This window comes from Thunnus albacares, chromosome 8 (assembly GCF_914725855.1).
Source record: "Thunnus albacares chromosome 8, fThuAlb1.1, whole genome shotgun sequence".
Lineage (NCBI taxonomy): Eukaryota > Metazoa > Chordata > Actinopteri > Scombriformes > Scombridae > Thunnus > Thunnus albacares.
The window spans coordinates 13,613,841-13,634,386 of NC_058113.1; the positions used below are offsets into that span (position 1 = coordinate 13,613,841).

The window sequence follows — 20,546 nt, forward strand, 5'->3', positions numbered from 1 at the left end:
TGTAGTCACAGAGCACAGGCTTTCTCCTGACCTAACAACAAATGTGTTTAATCTCTATCAATTCAGCCACAGAAACCAGCTTATTTAAAGTTAATTTCATGTCAGTTTCAGTTTTAAATGCAGGGATGCATCACTACAAATCTTCACTTTCATGTCTCCAAACCCCCTGTGAGCAACAGAAATCTAACTGTGTCGACCAGATTTCTCTTAATGGCTTAAGAATAACAGTGTTTTTTGCTTGTGTTTGTTGTGAAATCTAGTTTCAGACACAGCGCGGTACAACAACTTTTTTTTGGAAGCAAAAGCCTTAATTTTCAGTGGGTTTACAGTATTCTGCCTTAAACATTAATTTGTCATTCTTTTTGGTTAAAAGGAAAAATAAAGATGTCCAACCTTCATATTCAGGAATGAATAGGCAGAATGAAAAAGCACATTCCCAATGGCCGGGACACACAGCCTGCATGAGCATTGTGGAACCTCTTGCTTTTCATTTCAGCACTCATGTTAACAGATTACAGCAGCCACACAGCTGCGTCTCACGCAAGGCTACTGTGGTGCGTCATCTAGAGATTCAGGGTCTCGCCTATTTTTTTCCACCTGATGCGTGTGGTTCTCAGCAAAAATAAACAGTGAAAACGATTTGTTCATAGTCATATTGACATATACCAGTGACATTACACCTTTCACTATAGTCTGAATGTCTATATCTGTAGAAAAAGTCACAGACATGAAAGAAAATAGTGTAATTGTGGGTCAACCTGCGCGGTGCACGCCGGGGCAGAGTGTGTTTGGCTCGTTTGGGGGACTTGGTATCGTTTGGACTGTCTCTGAAGAGGATTTTCTTCACTTGGAGCAGTGACAGCCGGGGTTTAAGTGGCGGAATAATCAATATAATCAATAATAAAAACCCGTCCTGTGTGAGGAGTGTATGTGGCTGATACAGGAGTAGCCCTAACCAGACCACACCATGCCTGTCGAAAGCCACTTTCACCTCACATAGCCTATCATTATTAATTTTTCACAATTGAGTACATGCATCTTAACCTTTTACTGTCTAAACTAAATATAAATTAAATTTATAATGAAATGATATTAAACATTCTATTATTGATGGCCATAATCAAAGTCAAACTCTATGTAGAAAGACAGGGCTGGCAGTAGCAACATGACACACACACGCTGCTCAGGTAGAGTTACGCTGTGTGACCCAGACCTAAATGGATGCCCGCTTTTGCCCGTACCTGTTACTACGTGATTCTTTCTGAGCTCTTAGTTGCGTGTGTGTGTGTGTGTGTGTGTGTGTGTGTGTGCGTGTGTGTGCGTGTGCGTGTGTGTGCGTGTGTGTGCAAGAGCCGGTGTGGTTAGTTAGTGACTGCTGACTGAACAGATAGAAGGCAGATGTGGAGTGAAAGGTCAGACTGATGTTATTAGCCTCTGGTGGATTCCCACATAGATGAACAGATAGATGGGACCAAACACCGGCATTAAACCTCTTTATCTTAGGAAAAAATATGGTGCAGGGTTAAACCACTCATGCAATGTCTGTGGCACTGAAGAAATCTCATCTCTCTAAAAAAGTATTATTTTCATGAATAGAGAAAAAAATGATATCCCTACTGACAAACCTGCCTTCAGAAAGGTAAATTTAAGTATTTTTAATGCTAACTGGGTCTGATTTCAGGATAAATTTAACAGCAGTTAAAGTGATAAATGCAACAACAGGATAACACCATGAAAAGAAGAAGTGTTAAGGAGATGCTACCGATGTGTTAAGTAAAGAAATATAAAAGAAGAAAAGAAATAAACAGACGGACACATTTAGCATATTTTTCTATGACTTCTTCAACATTTATAAAACTTTTAACATGTTCGGTTGAGGTACAGTAATTAGCAAAATAAAATATCAGACAAGTGGATAACCTGTAAACATACGCTGCCCAAGATAAAAGCTCTGCAACTACCAAGTTAAATCAATAAGTAAACACAAGATTTAAAACAGTGTTAACATGTAATTTACAATGGAAGATAAGCTCTCCACGGCTTGTTAAATGAGAAGCTGAAGTAGCTAACAAAGGAACTGGTGTAGTTAGCATCTATCATGGCAAAGTGAATTAATCCTACAGATATTGGCTGAGTTAGTCCTCTGTCTTGACATATTGTGTGCAACTGTGAATGTGTAATACTGTGATAAGCTTGGATTGAAATGGAAGGGGTGAATGCAGTAGCCAATCTTATAAACACCCACACAACATTAACACACTAAATAACTTTTTCCTGTACCTGAATCTCTCCCTCTTTCCTTTTTTTGTTTGTCTGTGTTCTAACTAAAGGCCAAGGAATGAAGAATAAGAAAGAAAGAAACTAAGAAAGAAAGAAAGACAGAAAGAAAGAAAAGTCAAAACATGTTTCTGTAGCCCGAAACTATGCATCTGAATTTCCATATAGATTGTGCTGAGTTTTGTTGAATCAGGCCTCTAATATTTCTAATGACAGGCTATGTGAGGCAATCAGGCACAGACAAACAATTACTAGGCTTGATAAGCCTGCATACATGCATACATAAGACACCTGTGTTCCAACATTTGCAAATATCAAGCACACTTACACACAGTAAGGTTCAATGGTAGCTGTAACAGAAGAACAACTTACACAGTCATAGAAAACACATATTTACATACATACAGACAGACACACATTCTGTATAATCAACTGTGATGATGCTGAGCTGTGATGAAGAAGTGAGACTCCATCCGCAACTGAAGGGCCCTCATTAAGGATGACCCCTTGTTAACTGCCCAGCCAACTGGGGGCTAGGGAGAACTCTACTCTAAAGCGGTATTCAGTGTTGATAAGGTTGGGCAAGGAGGTCAAGAGTTCTAGAATAACCAGCTTTCACCAGCTTTTTCTACATGAAACTAGTAGTGAAGTGAGAAAAGCACCCCACATATCCATCTTACTGATAAACACTTATCAACTAGATACAAACAAGGCTAGAAAGCTTTCCTGAAACCCACTTTTTGTTCACACTAGCATTTTCAGGTCATTTCTGAAAACTTCTTCATCCACACTAATGTGCCATTATCATTGTTGAACATTGCCTTATGTGGGGTATATCAAAAGATCCTTTTAGTTATTAATATGAAAGTAATTGCAGCCATTTTCACACCTCAGCCATTACCAGTTGATCCCATTCCTGTTATCTAACAAAAGCATGTGATGATATACAGTGTTTTGTCATACCCTCTATATGGTTGATTTGTTTTAAAGAAGAGAAAATCCATTTAGCTAGTACCAAGCAGCTGCAGTGTATACACACACACACACACATACACCTTTCCAAATGAGCCTAATTAAATGGATGTCTATTGTCTGAATCAGAAAACATCCACACTCCTGTCAAGGAAACCATTTAGCAACACAAGCCTTAATACCCCTCCCTCATTCATTTCTATGTCCCATTCTCTCTCCCTGCACACACACACACACACAACCCATCCACCGCCCCTTCAATTAGATGTCAGTCACATAACATGCTGTTAAAACGAGGTAGCAGCAAACCCATTTTTTTTTCGTTGCCCACTGCTGCATATATGTAAGTGTGTGTGTATACCTGTCTGTGTTGATGTGTGTGAATAACACAGGGTTGATGTCTTTGGCCGAAAAAATGGAATAAATCGACAAGCCACTAAAGCACACTGTGTGACTTTGAGAGAGACCTGGTGTGAGAGAGAGGTAGTGAGGGGTTGGAGGGCCGTGAGGGAGTTAGCACAATGAGCAATTTAGATTTCTAAAAACTAGAAATACTGGCTCCACCAAGCAGTCAAGTTGCAGTTTACATCCACTTCTGTCCAGACTCATATTATATTTGTAGTGAAGACTTTGAAGGAATTTAATAAAAGGTATCAAGTGTATTTTTGGCAAAGTTATCACTATATTGACATGTATGAGACATTTGTGAGAAACTTTGTCATAATTAGCATATGAATTCTAGAGTTATGGCCAAAAATGTGTTTTGTGAGGTCACGGTGACCTTGACCTTTGACTACCAAAATCTAATTAGTTCATCCTTGAGTCCAAGTGGACGTTTGTGCCTAATGTGAAGAAATTCCACGAAGGCATGGAGATATGGCGTTCATGACAATGGGGAGGATGAACAATCTGAAAACATAATGCCTCCGGCTACAGCTGTTGCTGGCACGGAGGCATAAAAAAACAATCTCTCTTGTTTGGCCCATCTCCATTTCCCAATTCAATTCAGTTTTACTAAATTAACTTGAGAGAGTTCTGTCAAACCGCTGATGTAGATACATAACAAATATCTTGTTTTTCATTTTCCTTTTTTGCTGTACATCCTCGGGACTATAAAAGGCACATAGAGAGATTCTGCTGAGTGCTCCCTAATGTTTTCAACAGCAACTTCCATTACTGTGACAAACGTTAGTCAGTAGGCTGTTTTCCTGTTAGTGTAAAGTAACATTCTTCTTAACACTAGTAGGAAAACACACCAAACCTCTGTAAATAAAAGTAAGCAACACCACAAAACATAGTGTATTTTGACATTAGCAGTTCCTCAGGTTAGGATGGATTGTCCATGACCAAAATTGCAACTCTGCTCAGGTGGTTTTGTTTTGTTGTGCCATAATTGTATCAGATTAATTATAATGACTTAGACTTTGAACTAGGCACTTTCTAAGAACCTACTTGTTGGTGGCTCCACACTTCCCCTTCTCCTATGTAGGACAAGACTAAGAAACTACAAAACTAAGGATCCGTAAAACATAAAGAAATGGAAATAGTATTAGTTGGCAGTACTACAATTTTCATTCCTATCCAGTTGCAGTAATGTAGTATTCAACCATAAACCCATGCATCTATAAATTAATGGTAACACATTGTCATTAAAATGAAGTAACATCCATCAGACATTCATTCAATTTGAATTTGACTTCTCCCTTAAGAGGATACAGTGGGAGCTATACATTTTTTGAATGGGAAGAGTGCACTGCTAACATCAGTTTGCAGGCTGGATAGCTAATTAGCTGGTCAGCTCAGCATGGATATGTACTTGAAAATGTCACTTCAGTCCATCTCCATTCAGATGCTGGTGTGCTCCTTACTGTGTGTTCAGAAAGAATGTGAAGCAAATCTTCTGTAAGCTTGCTAGCAACGGACACACTGAGCATGTCTGTGTCATGTCTCGTCTAAGTAATTAAGTTAATTAAGTATACTAGATTCACAAAGCTCCAGGATATACACACATTTTTTGCTAAAGTTGAAACATTTTCAACTCGTGCAGACAAGTCTTCTCGTCAATTCACGCCACCCTGGGTGAATCTGGCATCCACTCGTGTCCTTCCATTGACTTTGTAATCGTGTCACATCTAAAATTTGCTTCATGTTCTGTGTGAAAATACATTTACTCTTCAGTATCACTGCTAACAGAACACTGTCTAGCTATGGGTTGTAAGCTACAGCACAAGTCTGTGTACTTTTTTCCTTGCTTAGCATGCCAGATTAGTATTTTTCCCCAAAGAACCTGTCTTTCTTCCTTTTAATTATACAAAGAACATATTCACAATAAACAAATAAAAACAACACAGAAATTATCTTGATTACATAAGGGGATGACTAAATGTAATGTCAGCTGGACCTTAAGGATGGGCATGGTATAAAATAAAATCCCTTCTTTTAACAGCCTTTTAAATGTCTGACTTTAAAAACAAACACATCAAACATACCAACTCTGTAACAAAAATGTTCCAGAGTGCCATGCTTGGCAAGAGTAGTATACGGTTGTTGTGTAGAACAAATACAATGAAGTAATAGTGTGGTGTTGCATAAATTAGAAGAATATAGAACCTGGGAATATTTCAAAGGCAAATGTTTGGCACCAAATGGACTAAGTAATTATGGAGGCTCACATGTGTGTTTGTACTTTTGAGGGGCCATACATGTGTATGTGTTGCATAAATCCCTGTTGTGTAACCTTGACAGATTGACAGCATGTATACATGGCTATAGTGCTCTACTGTGCAGTAGAAGAAGAAAATCATGTCTTTGGCGAGCAGCATTTCAATGTGGGTGGAATATCACTATACACACATACATGTAGACACACACACAAAAGGTCTTGTTCCATTTCTGTTGCCTTTGATCAAACAGGAGGTATAATGTTACCCTGTAGAGTAAGTTATTATACATATCTTAGCTGACCTGAAGCCAAGGAGGAACCTGTCATTTACAACACATGTCTATTGACTTTGTCATAGCAAGATAGCAAGGTCCTCTCAATATTCATCACATACTTATGAGGCCACACAACTGTATTTAATTAAAATACCAGAGAGAAGAAGAGATCCAAGAAAAGTACATAGTTTCTGTACTCTAATTCTGTAACTAACAGAATACGTTTGATCTTACACTGTTCAATCAAACAATCTACATCTGCCCAATATTTCCCATGTAAACCCACATATACAGTAGTGTGCATGTGTATTGAATGTACATGCTATGGCAAATCTTCAGCAAAATGTCTGTCTGAAACTGATGGAGATACAAAGGAACAAGGGAGATGTAAAGTGTGCGTTTGTATGTCTATGGAGTATGGAGTCTTTGAGTGAGGGTGTTTATGTCTGACCATATTCTCGGTATGTTATTTATTAAAGGGGACCTATTATCCTCATTTCCAGCTCTATATTTTAGTCTGAGACTCCACTAGAGTAGCTTTGCATGATTCACAGTTCAAAGAAATCTTTCTTAATCTTATACTTGCCCTTTATGCAGCCCCTCAGTTCAGCCTGTCTGAAACAGGCCGTTTTAACTCCTGTCTCTTTAAGGCTCCTTCCCAATGAGCCCACTCTGTTCTGATTGGTTAGCTTCTAAAGCTGCATCGCGGCTAACTTCAGCCGGCTTCGGAGGTTATGTAAACAAACTATAGTAGCAGGATTTCACTTCTTTTCCTCCTTCTTAACTCCAAATGTAAACCTCTAAAATCCATCCGTACATGTTTGAGCCTGAATCTGATCCGGAATATGAGAGCGACAACACGAACATCCACAGCAAAAAAGATAACAGCAGGACATCTCTGTTTGGTAAATATTACACTCATTACCTGCTTATTGTGTGACACAACAGTGTACATTAAATGCACTAAAATGCCGACTGAAGTGGAAAACACCTGCTGTCAAGAAATAAAGGTAATGTAGCTAGTTGTACAGTGCCTCCCTGCATCGTGTGCACTGTGCCTGGACCAGATGACCATATAAAGAAATCCGTCACGAGCTGACGTCAGCTTGTCTCGTAAGTAGAAAAAAAACGTTGGAAACAAAGCATTCAGAGCAGTCTGAAGCCTGAGCTTTCTGCTTACAGGGATTACTTTCCCAGACATTTATCTCATTATTTGAAACTTTGGCCACATTTAATATGAACATCCGACATTGTAATATTATATATGACAGAAAATAAGGAAAAGCATAATAGGTCCCCTTTAAGCAAGTACATTAGTCAGCTGCATAGCAACTACTGAAAATTACAATGTAGACTCCAGCTGGGAGATACATCTCACAACCAACATGTGTGTTTTAGATGCCCTCTCAGAGAATATGTGACACTATGTATGTACAGTTTCAACACACATTAATATGCTACACCACATACCAGTCTGTTATATGACCTGAAGGCGCTAAAATTAAGATAATTTAAGACATATTCAGGCTTTCTAAAGAGCCATGCAGGACCTGGAGCCAGTGGGAAAAAAATGTTTTTCACAGAATAGACAGACAGATGGGAGCGTGGCAAGAAAATAAATCACCATATCCAATATTTCTGTCTCTTTTTTTCCCTCCTTCCACTCCCTCCTTCTCTTGCCCTGAATAGTCAGTTAATTAACAGCAAAGGAGAAAAAAAAATGTGGCAAGTAAATGTCAAGTTCGACAAAGATGGAGGTTAGCTTTTCACAACAATGCAAAACAGCAGCTTAAGAAAACCTCCTTCTACAAAATAAAAGTAATTAAAAAAAGCCAAAAGGGAAAAAAGCAGAATACTAATTGTTCAGTTTAGCAATGTGCGGAAAATATGAAAAAAAGTGATCTGTTGTGGAGAGAGAGAATTGTTAGACTAATTACCTTTTTTTCTTTTTCTTCAAATGATAAATAATTATGTCAACTTCTATGCGGCAAACCGGGATTTCACAATAACTGAAGGGGGAAAGTTTATAGAGTGTAATTAAGTGTTTTATTTTCTGCCAATGCCTTCTTTCTCTTGTTAGTCTTTCATTATCAGCCTTTCATTTACTCACCTCTACCTCCCTCTCTGTTTTTATCCTCAGTTTTTCTATCTTGCTCTCTCTCTTTCTGTGTCTGTTGTGTGGCTGGGCAGGTGCAACGGGCCATGTTGACAGCTTGTCCCTCCTCTCTTGCTGCAGGGAAAACTGTCACCCTTGTCATTCAGGCCTATGAACACAGCATGGAGAATGGATGCGAGTGTCTGTGTGTGTGTGTTCTCAGGGGACTATGACAGTGTGGGGTGAGAGGGGCGAGGGGCTTTGTTAGCTCTGCCAGAAACAGCTGAATGCGTGGACACACCTAAGCATGATGGGAGTTCCGCAACTTCGACATGGTAGTGCAAAGCCTTCTGGGAGCAAAAGTTAAAGTCCCCCTCCACTCAAAAATGTGTTTTTCCTTCTTGTTCCTACAGTTGGATGTTTGAGCTTCACTGTGCAGAATGATGTATGTGCAGAGTTTGACACTAGAAGACTGTTTTTACATTCATCTGCTGAAAGTTTCTTTGTACTACAGTACATACACACATACAAGCACATTTGCAAGTACAAGTGAGAAAAGGTGGAACTGGTACTGGTGGAACTGGTAAACTGCATATGTTCCTAAAGCTGCTTATTCTGGTTGGATTTTAAATTGCGTTTCAAAATGCAATTTTCAGACAGTGCAGTTCATGTCTTTGTCCTATTACTCAGAAACTCATAGGAACACAAATCACTAGACTGGTAGAAAATTCAATTATTAGACTCTAGACTGAAACTGTTCATAATAGTTTGTAGAACTGTAACTGTCAAAACTATACCAGACTTATTTTCAGGGTGAGGCACCACCACTCATGTGGGACCCAAGCAGAAAAAACAAGCAAGAATCTGTATTCCAAAAACACAACACAAGGCTCCAACATGGCTCAGTGGGTTACACAGTCAAGGCCCTAGAGAGAATGAGAGTGTGTGTGTGCGTGGTGTCTGAGAGTGTGAGTGTGTCCAGTGTGGGGCATTGGCCCTAGACAAAGTGCTCTGCCAGCTTTCTGCCCACTGGTCTTTTCATTGCTGATGGATGGGCCTTGTTCAGCACCATCTGGCTATAGGATACTTCACATTAATCATCACAAACACACAAATACACCACACACACACACACACACACGTCTGTCTCTAAAACATACACACACCAGGCATGTACAATTGTCTGTATATATATATATATATATATATATATATATATATGTATATAAACAAACATGAAAACCTCTAACTCACAGTCACATTTATTACACTATTTAATGTACAGAGACAAACTGAAAGAAAGACAGAGAGAGAGAGAGAGAGTGTGTGTGTGTGTGTGAGAGAGAGAGAGAGAGAGAGCTAACAACAAAGAAAGAAATCTCATTGAAAGACCATTTTTGTTTGCATTAAAGCTAGACGTTTTCTGCATTTGTGATTCCAAGTTAGCCATGGGAGATTGAGAAACAAGCTTGGTATAAAAAAAAAACAATTAGTTCATTTAAAAACATTGTTTCATTTGGATGGTAGCCTGAGGCTCTGGAACAATAAAGCCTCACTAACCCACCCCCACCCACCCCGATTCTTTATTAATGACCTTTTTGTACCTATAGGAGGATGCGTATTAGCAATAATAGCCGTAAAGACACCAATTTCTCCCTTCCCTTTAAATCTGCTTGCGCTCTCTCATTCTCTCTCTCTCTCTCTCTCACACACACACACACACGGATGTTAGTAAACACATAATATCCTTACATAAACTGTAAGCTGAAAGGCCAGACACCCAAGGGAATTTAATGTAAAATGAGGGACATTATCAGACTTCATTTATTCCTATCTACCGGCTATATGGGCTTAATACAAGCTGATTTGCCTCAACATTTCCTCAGTGTATGGACATCGGCAAGGACAGACTGAACCATGGTTGATCAGGGTGGAAGCATGCTTGACATTAGATTTATTATCATTAAATCATATCTCACTATCTGGGTTTGTAATGCAAGGGGATTTATTTGCACGTCTACACAATCTCTGTAAATGGAATAAGACCTACAGGAACATGACTGTAAGTTGACCTGCATGGAAGATTAGTTACTTGTGATGTAACATGGTAGAAATGTTCATATACTGCACGAGGGCTATCAGACACCATATAAAAGGATTCCTTTTGATAATCAACACTATTAAGTGAAATAGGCAACGTTATCAGTGTGTTAGCTGACATTTTACTCTGCTGGGGATTTAATGTTTAGAGACGTTATGCAGCAGAAACAAATCTAGCATATCACAGCAGAATAATCGTTTTTATCAGTAGCAATTTTATGATCCTATTAATTTGTAATTCATATTCAAAAAACAGCTGTTAACAACAATATGCTTTCCAGTAAGGAAAAAAAAACAAACAGAATGTGCTATGCCAAATACAAATAAATAAAAAAAACATGATTACAAGTCAATTTAGAAATTAGAAAGAAAAAAAATATATTTTGTAAGCTTCTCAGGGATGGCACTTCAAAAAGGTCTAGGGCTCTGACTGCTGCCACGTTTCATCTTAAGCCTTGCCTTTGGAATGGACAGGGGCTTTGTCCCTGAAGATCTGAGGCTGCACACTGGCTCAGAGTGAATCAAGAGGTCTAAGGACTGGCGAGACAATACAGTCTCTTTAAAGTGGTGCGCCACACAAAATCTATCTTTAGAGTATAAAACTCATACCACCTGTATGCTCTGTATTTTCACAACAAATAACTAGCTTTCATTCGATATATACATTCATACAGAGGAGAAACCATTTTTGTGCACCGCTACTACTTGCCATTATTGGAATCCATTGTAATCCAAGCTGGCCACAGCCGCCGCATTCCATTCCATGAAGAAGCAAACGGTACATTTTTACAGCCAACAACAGATTCCTGTTATAAGAGTCTCTATACAAATATCTTTCAAAAGTTTTGGAAGTGGTTTGTAAGGTGTGACATATTCAGAGCTATTCCTTGGCCTTTGTGGGACATTTCTAGTAACATAATTCAACTACTCGAGCAATCCTAACCTCAGTGAATAAGCATGTTTACAAAAGCACACAAAGGCATAAAAGAACAAAGTGTTCAGTGATATTTCTTAGCTGCAGAAACTCGGCACAGCAGGCTCAGTGAGGCACACTGTCAAAACAGTTAGCTCGCAATTCCGCTGGGAATCATACTCGAGGTGCACGCATGTTCACAAATACTAAGTATCTAATTTAAATGCAAACTTGTTAATGTATTATAAAGATATTCTCTGCTAACTTAGCTCAATTCACATTCCCTGTATATGTGTGATTGATGTGCACTACTGTGTGTGTGTGTGTGTGTGTGTGTGTGTTTTTTTCAGTGTGTGGGAGGCAAAGATTCATGTATGCCACAGTGAAAACGTGCTCTCTCATTTCCTTTTAATTAGTATGTGACATATAACAACTGCACTACAGGTACAAACTAAACTAGGTATAAACTCTGAAAAACAAACAAAAACAAAACAAAAAAAAAAACATGGCTAAGCTAAAGCTTTACTAAATGATGCAGTGTGACACCTACAAGGAAAGCTTCAATCACAAACATTTCCACTACATTCACTCTACAGTGGCAGGTTGCCTTCTTCCTTGTACAGTATTTTGCCTTTTTTCTCAACATAATAGACAAGTGTTTACATCACTACTCTGATATTGGGCAAAAATGTACATGTGTATGTAATGTACACAACAAAAGCAAAAGTGAGAAATATATGTGGCTCAGTGAAAATATATACAAGGACCCAAGATGGTCTAATATGTCAAAATATATTTTTGTCTTATTCATGATAGCTGAAAGCGTGGTGACAGCTGTCACGGGGTTGTCATTTTCAGAAGGACGTCTTTATATAAGAGCTCGCCACACAAATACACACACACACGCACACTTGTCAAAAGGGTCTCATCATCATAAGCACACCTAAAGAGAAGCATGGTCAGTCTGTTATAAGATGTTAACCTCATAATGTATGAGCCCACACATACACACACACAAATACATGAGTATACACCCACACAGTTGAGAAGATTAATCTCTAACTTCAGGATTCAATTTTTCACACATCCTCTCTATCTAACACACACACACACACACACACATACACACACTCTACAATGTAATCAGGAACAAACACTTGAGCTGTCCTTATCCACTAGATCGCTAGCAAGAAGTGTCCATCTTGAGGAGACAACAAACTCATTACAGCCATAAAGACAATACAGCGATTCAGACAGTGAATGAGCAGATTAAATAATTCACTGTGTTGCATAGAAAAATTAAAGATCCACACATCTTAAAGACAAACTGAAACGGGCAGGGGACAGACTGATGGAGGCACATACAGATATCTGAACCAGGGAAGTGATCGGATGCTTTGGATGACGTAGTAGTCATGATCGGGCCGACGCTATTTCAGCCATACTGCTAATGTAGCCAATCTCACCTCATAATTGTCACATAGTATAGTAATTAATGTTACACAGTAGCATTTGCACTGCAATGGGTCTCAAGAATAAAACATGAGATGCTACTTTTGCTGAAAAGAAAGTTGGAAAAGAGGCTATGATGAGCCCCGCTAACCCGACGTGTCATCCATAAAAAAGGTAGAATATTGAGTTATAACCGACACAGTCAGATGTGTGTAGAGGAGTGTGTGGTTATTCTGAAGAAGCCCGGTGTTGTTTTCAGCCGATTTAATGAAGATAAACTCACCTGAACTGCGGCCATAATAAGCTCCTCTGTGTTCTGATTATGATTGGATTTAAAGATCCAGCATGTTAGAGTAGGCTTAGACATTATTGCTGTGACCGTAGTACCTGGCTTTGATGCTACTACTTCATTACCATAACACCTGAAAGCGGGGGCACAAAAAGTCTCGTTGTCCCCGCTATCCCGGTGCCAGTGATCAGAGAGCAAACGCTGAAAGATGTCTTACCTTGTGGTCATAGGGGTTGTAAGAGTGGAAGAGTTGTGACAGTTCTTTAGTCCTTTGCTTCTTCTGTGGACAGAAAAAAAGGATATAAATGAAATGTTAAGTTTAAAAGCCATTTTGATTATGTATGTGATATCAGGCTTTACAAAAAACAGACTGAACTTCAGTACTTGTTCATTGTTGTAAATATTTATAAAATATTGTGAAATGTAGAACACTCCCAGAACGGTTAATCATCAAATGTAAACTTTTCTTCAGTATATCTACTGTAGACAGTCTTTTAGGCAGTTGTGTTCCTGTATTGTAAGTGGAGGAATGAATCACTTGTCAGAGATTGTCAAAGATGATCAGAATTTATATATTTTATACATTTCTCCACAAAATTAATGATGTAATATGGTATAAAGATGGACATACTCATGTTAACTTATTGGGTCACTTAAGCAGAACGAGCAGAACTACCATGGCTGAGAACAACGCCTACAGTAATTCATTAAATCTATAAAATATGGAATGAACAGAGGGAAAAAAATACATTTATTTGCCCACCAGCTGTGGCAGAAAATATTTCTCATTTTACTCCCGCTCAAAGTCTGGCCTTAACCTTGCATGTCCTTAATGTGTAATGAGATGCACAAGCGTGAGACATGACTGTTTGATGTGTGGCAGTTGTTAATGCAATCAGTTACATGAGGCCGACGCAGTTACAAAGAGCGCTAATTAGCTTGCTGATTAGGCCATGTCTGGCTAAGGGGGAAGGATATATGTATATGCTACTGTAGCTAAAGGGAGTTTGCATTCATTGCAATTCTCGCTCCTACTCTCTCGCTCTGTCTTGTTCAGTGTTAGTTAGTTAGTAAAGGGCTGGATTCAATGTCCTTAGGCCAGTTCTGTACATATGGAGCGGGCAACCTACAAGTCGCTCTCCTATCACACACAGGCATCATTATAGAGTGACAGGATAGGCAAAGACAGCTTGAGGATGAGCAGATGAGAAGGGTGGTTGCTGAGAAAGAAGGGGGAAAAAAATCTATTAATATGTACAGTATGTGTGGTCAAGTTGAAAAAGTTAGCTATGAAATCACATGACAGGCTGTGAGGATATCATTTTGTCTTACATATAGTGAAAGAGTGGAAAGCCCCCCCCTAAAAAAAGTGAAAAGCAGTGAAAAAGAGATGAGATGACTTACAAAATAAACAGCGAAGAAGAGGGAAGGAAGGTGAAATAAAAGTATTAGGGAAGAAGAATTTAGAGGTGGTGATTGTACTTCTTTCCCTTAGCCAACTGCTGCTTTGACTTTCTCTGTTGTTATCTGTCTCTAGTGAAGCGAATCCTTTTATCACTGCACCTCTCATCGTTCTTTGCCCTTCTTTCCATTCCTTCCATTTTTGTATCCCTTCATTTGTCCCCCCACCCCCACCCCCCCACACTCCATTTCTATCCATCTCATACTCATTCTCTGTTCACCCAGAGCTCTTCTGATCCATACAATCCTGTAATCATTGGCCCTGTCCGTCTGCCATCCTCTCATTTGTTTTCGCCCGATTCCCTCTCGGTCTCTCTGCCAAAGGGCTCTCCAGAATCTCCAAATACTCTGTTCTTCGCCTTTCCATGTATCCCTTCAGTGCTACACCTCTCCCTGTGTTTTTTCTCCAGTGAGGGAACACTCATACTTATCATTCTGTCTCCACTCTCTCACCCCTCCGCCTGCCCCCCTATAAGCCTATGTCTCTCGCTCTCTGCCTGGAGCACCTTAGGTGAGAGCAATCCTCTCATCATTGCTCCTCAAAACAATTCTCTCTCTCCTCCTGCCATACCTTCATCACTCTCACCATCACTCTCTACTCGGTGCTCTGCTCTGTGTGTGTGTGTGTGTGTGTGTGTGTGGTTGTGGGAACTGTAAGACAGATGTAAGTGCAGGTAAGGATTTTTCAACCCCCGATGAGCTCCCAGCAGAATTTATCCTGTTCAATAGTACACGCATCAACATACACGGCTACAGAAGCCTGGGCCACACCGCCCGCCTCTACCTGTGTGTGACGGCTACCTCACTGAACTGCTGCAGCTCACACGTCTGTCCCACACAGACAGCGTTGCTCCTGCGGCGCTGCTACTGCCAGTCCTGTCTTTCTACATTGGGTTTTCACATGTCACATGTTTCACAATAAAAGCCTTGTTAAGACATGAAGGGATTCATTCCATAGAAATGGTAGAGGGCTTTTAATTTGTGTTATATCTTTATTTTTTTCATGTCTGTGAATTATTTTACAGACACAGACATTGAAACTATAGTGAAATGTGTAATGTTGTTGGTATGATGTCAATATGACTATCAACAGATTTTCACTGTCTATTTTTGCTGTGAACTGCACGCCTCAAGCAGAAAAAAAAAGGCGACACGCTAAATCTCTCACCTAACCTCTAACCGTTCAACATGGGCGCCGAAAGGAAAAGCAAGAGGTTCGTCGATACACATGCACTGATCAGGTAGGCGGTGTGGGCGTAAGACACACACCACAGGCACACATACCAACACATGACCATACAATGACTCACACAAACACATGATGGACACCTGAAATGGACAGAGGTGTGAAAACATGACAAATACTAGGTAATTCAAAGGGAAACGAGAAGGGAGACAGGATGAAGTGAAGGAGAAACTGATTAATTCAAGTCAATTTAATTTGTATAGCCCAATACCACAAATCATAAATTTTCCTCAATGTGCTTTACTATCTGTACAGCAATACAACATCTTCTGTGCTTAGACCTTCGATTAATTGACTGTTCCAGGTAGGATTTGCCAACGTTGATTGGTTCGTTAAACAAACCAACCAAAGCCAACAAATGACTACTTTGTTGGCCTTACTTTCCAATATTATAATTCTTTGGCTAGTCAAAATGTAGAAAATGGTGTATACCTCTATATCTTTTCATATGGTATTTCCACCAAAATGCTACTTGATTAAAACAAAAAAATCAACTTGATTAATACACAAAAACCTGTTATATTGTGAAAATATAGCCTGAAAATAACAACATTTCTAATCAAAGACTACCTTGTTAAATGTCAGTCTGTGTTCTCACTTTTATTACATTGTATATTTAATTTTAGGAGCTTTATTAGTGTCTTAAAGCTACAAATTATGTGTCTTTATACAGGTGTGTGTTTGTGTGTGTACGCATGTGTGTGTGGTCCATCAACCAGAGAAGTTAATCTACCATGCTGTCGAGGTTGTGTTAGTGACAACCCAGCAATGCAAAGCCACCGTCTATGTGTGTGTCTGTGGACCTGTCACTATAGTGATGATGAACGATGGTTGTTACTATGACGTCCATCTGTTGTTGCCGCCAGAGACGGATGCTGTGTCTAACGGGAAGTGACATTACACGGATGTATACACTTGTACACAGATTCCAAACATAGACGGGAGAAGTGTAGACAGAAGCACACACTCTTCTGCCAAGAACATCCAACAACTTATTCACTTTCTGAATAACGCTTTACAAGTACACATAAAGACACTGCTGTTTTACATAAGACAATTCCATGTAAAACGGGAATATGCTCACACTGTTGTGAAGCTCTAAGGCAATTAACCTCAATAGGCTGTGGTTTATTGATAGTTAATGACACTACCTGAATAGATACACTATGCATCTACTTATCAAGTAAAAATAAAAGTTTTATGTGTGATAGTCATGACTTGAAACAGTAGAAATGTGTGTGTGCACATGTGTGTTTGTGCATGTCTGTGTGAGCAAGCATATGTATGTCAGTAGCCCAAGTTCCAGATGACCCCGATGAAGGCCACAAGCCGAAACACGTAGGTCTAACGATAAAGTTGTTCTATATACTACAAATGTTGCTGGAGTTTTGAACTCAGTGGCCCAAGTTTGTCTGTTGTGGGGCAAGGTAACACTGATCTTGCTTTAGCCTGTAGTGTGTAAGCCTCTGGCTCACCAGCATGTGCCTGTTTGTCTTACCCTAATGACAGACAGATGTTAGTGCTATAGAGCCTAGACCCACGGCGTGTGTATGTGTGTGTGTGTTTTTGTTATATTACTCTAGGAAAAACCTTAGGCATGATCTGTGTGTCTGTGTGAAGGATTAACACTTCCTAAAGCACTACAAGGAGAGTGGTCACAATGGTGATGTGTGTGTGTGTGTATGCGTGTGTGTGTAACCTTTCTCTCTCTGCAGAGGTCACTTGACAAAACATGTTCCAGCTATGTGTTGATTAAGGTGCAATAAAGGTTATTTACATATATGGTACATAATATAGTACAGAGTATAGAATATAATGTACACAGAGAGAGAGAGAGAGACAGAATACTTAATTTTGCATCATCCACAATCTAACTCAAGCAATGTTTTATGCTAAATGGATACATGAATATGATCTTATGTGAGCTATCATGACACTAAAGTGCTTTAAAACTGGACCACTAATGTGATTATATGGCATGACAAGACATTATAAAGTTAACATGCTTCCATCATGTCACTAAGACACATATTCAAGTCATTAAACCAGGGTTATATACAGTGGCTACGGTCATTACATATCTCACTAACTGTGCACTAAAAACATTGTTAAATTAAGAGCACTTTTGGAAATAATTTTCAAAAACAATAAATGTTATCTATTCAGTCAGTATCTAATATATTTAAGTTATATTATTGGAGAAAAATAACATTATTAGTCTAATTAATCTTTTTTTTTTTAAATTTAGATGTGGGAAAATGCATCATAATTACCATTAAAACAAAATTCTTCAAATGTGCTCCAAAGCATAACCCTGCCTTAACAAGACAATAATTAAGCACATATCCCCTTTTTCACTTCTGGACTTGTTTCTGTTTCACAATATATTGTAATTGTATTATATATAAAGAATACATCAATTAAATGATCTTGGTGCTAATTTGAACATTGTTTAAGACAATAATGAGGCGTTCAAATGATATTAGCAAGTTTTAAAACTGTTCTTGCAAATTTCTATTTAATGCTTTGTTCTATTACCTTGCATCTACTCAGACCTACTGGAAAACTTTTTTTTTTTGAACACCCTGCAGATCAGTGTTACTGTCAATCCGTCCAGCTAGTTAAAACTCTTGTTGAACAGCATACTGATGACATATTCAGCTTCCAAAAAATGCCTTTGAATGTGGCAAGCAAAAGCTGTGATTGTTAAAATGCGATGTGTTACTCCTTCCATTATTAGTGGACTAGGTCCTCATTAATCAAGTGCAGACCAACCTGGCCCTAGACAGCAACTTAACCATTAACTCAACCTTAATACCTGTTAGACTGCCTTTAGTCAAGTGTTATTGTCTCCCCTGATATGTGTGAGAAAGAGTAAGTGTCTGCATTTGAGACAGAGAGGGGGAAGAGCATGCATGTGTGTGTCTGTGTGTGTGTCCAGGCGTAGATAAATGATAGTGAAGCTTGGAGATGGAGCTACTAGTGGCTGGCCAGCTGTTTTACTTTGACAGCAGCCGCACTGATGCCTCGTGGGTAATGGAGTTCTTAACCAATTACAACCTAGGGAAATTAAAAACACTGTCCCACTACAACAGCTAATCTCCTTCTCTATCACTTTCTCTCTCTCTCTCTCTCTCTCTCTCTCTCTCTCTTTCTCTCTCTCCTGCAGCTGTTCATTCTCAACTCTTCCTTACATACCAGTACCAGCCCAACACACACACCCTCCACTCAGCAAGTCCATTTATCAAGGCTAAGTTCTGGTCACCTGGGGATGATTATGGAGATCCAAGCTAATAGCATTCACATCCTTTTATTCTCAACATGCTCCCATCTCTCCCTCCATCCCTGTGGTCTCCTATTCCTTCCATCTGCCTCTGCTCTCCCCCTCCATCCTGCATTCTCTCATATATCACCTATTACAATAGGTAATAAGTTAGACCTACAGATACCACAAAACACCTGGACCTCATCACAGCTGGACCCTCTCCAGCACTATGTGTTTTCTCTGCTTCACTCACTATTGAGACAAATCTGTCTGTGTGTTTTTATATTCAAATATGGGTTTTTGAAATGGTTGGAAATCAGACTGATGAAGCAAATGAGTATTTTGTGATGCAACATTGTTAAAATAAAAAAATGTCAATATTAAATATATATATATCCTCAAATATTAGTACTAAAGTAGCAGGGTGTTTCGTTTTTACACTCTTCCTAAAGCGTATGTTGTTACTTTTTGGTGCTATAGTAACCAGCCAACCTTGGTTTCTGTACTTAAGTTATCTCGCATTTGTCCAGTTTACTAATAGTGCAACAGAATAATGTTCATCCATCTGATCTTTATTTATAAGGAACTAGTATTACTAAAATAAATAAATCAGTCCTTAGGCCTAATAATATTTCTTTTTACATAATATTTTTACTTATGAGCAAATGAGTGAGTGCAGGAACATGGAAAAGGGATAGAGTAGAGCACAATCCTTGAAAAACAAAGAATATTTCATTTTTCTCTTATTAGCAGTGTGTTTTCCAATACCAGAAAACCAGTCAATTTTCCAGGATTTTCAAGGCAGGTGGGAACCCTTTTCTATCCCATAGTTCCTACCTCCTCCATCCTACCTCCACTAAACAAACATACTCTTACACATGACAAACCCTGAGACTTAATTCGACTCCTTGTACTCTGGAGAATGGGGCATACTGACACTACCAACCAGCTCATCAGAAAGAATGTCGTCACAACACTAGATACTGTAGACATGCCTAACCCGTTCCTACCAAACGCCCACCTCAAGACATGTCACAAAAGGCGCAACAACCTGCACCTGCTTCCATGTCTAAAACCACCTTCAACCCATCTGTATTGCAAAGTACAATAACTAGAATGACTGAAAAGATCTCGTACGTGTGGGTGCTACAATCACAATGAATGTGATTTGGTGAGTCTGAACATTTGCCTCGCTTCCTGTTAATAGCGGTACTAGAGAAGGTAAACTGTCATATCAAGAAAAGAGGTAAAAATCTGCACATGCTTTTAAAGGGCAGAGTGCACTTTCAAACTTGTAAGGTTAATGTAAAACATACGACAGACAGACTACCAGCTTCCTCACAGCCAAATGGTGTGAATGACATCCTCATAATCCCTCAACTAACACATTAAGTAGGTGAGCGCTAATGCTGACCGATCAAATTTTTATCTTCCAGGCCCCTCCATAGGCATGTCCCTATAGCTGTTCCTTTCTGTCTCACTTTATCCCCTCCGTCCATCCCCCTTTCCTTTTTAGCTTTTCTCCCTCCTTCCTTACCT

The 20,546-nt window shown here is 39.2% G+C and overlaps 1 protein-coding gene across 1 annotated transcript in view; it reads right to left on the reverse strand.

Annotated features, from left to right (window-relative positions):
- cdkal1 (CDK5 regulatory subunit associated protein 1-like 1) overlaps positions 1 to 20,546 on the reverse strand; it is a 244,521-nt gene that overhangs the window by 45,469 nt on the left and 178,506 nt on the right. The window contains exon 12 of the mRNA XM_044358558.1: positions 13,253 to 13,315. Coding sequence (XP_044214493.1) covers positions 13,253 to 13,315 — 63 coding nt within the window. The remainder of the gene's footprint in view (positions 1 to 13,252; positions 13,316 to 20,546) is intronic.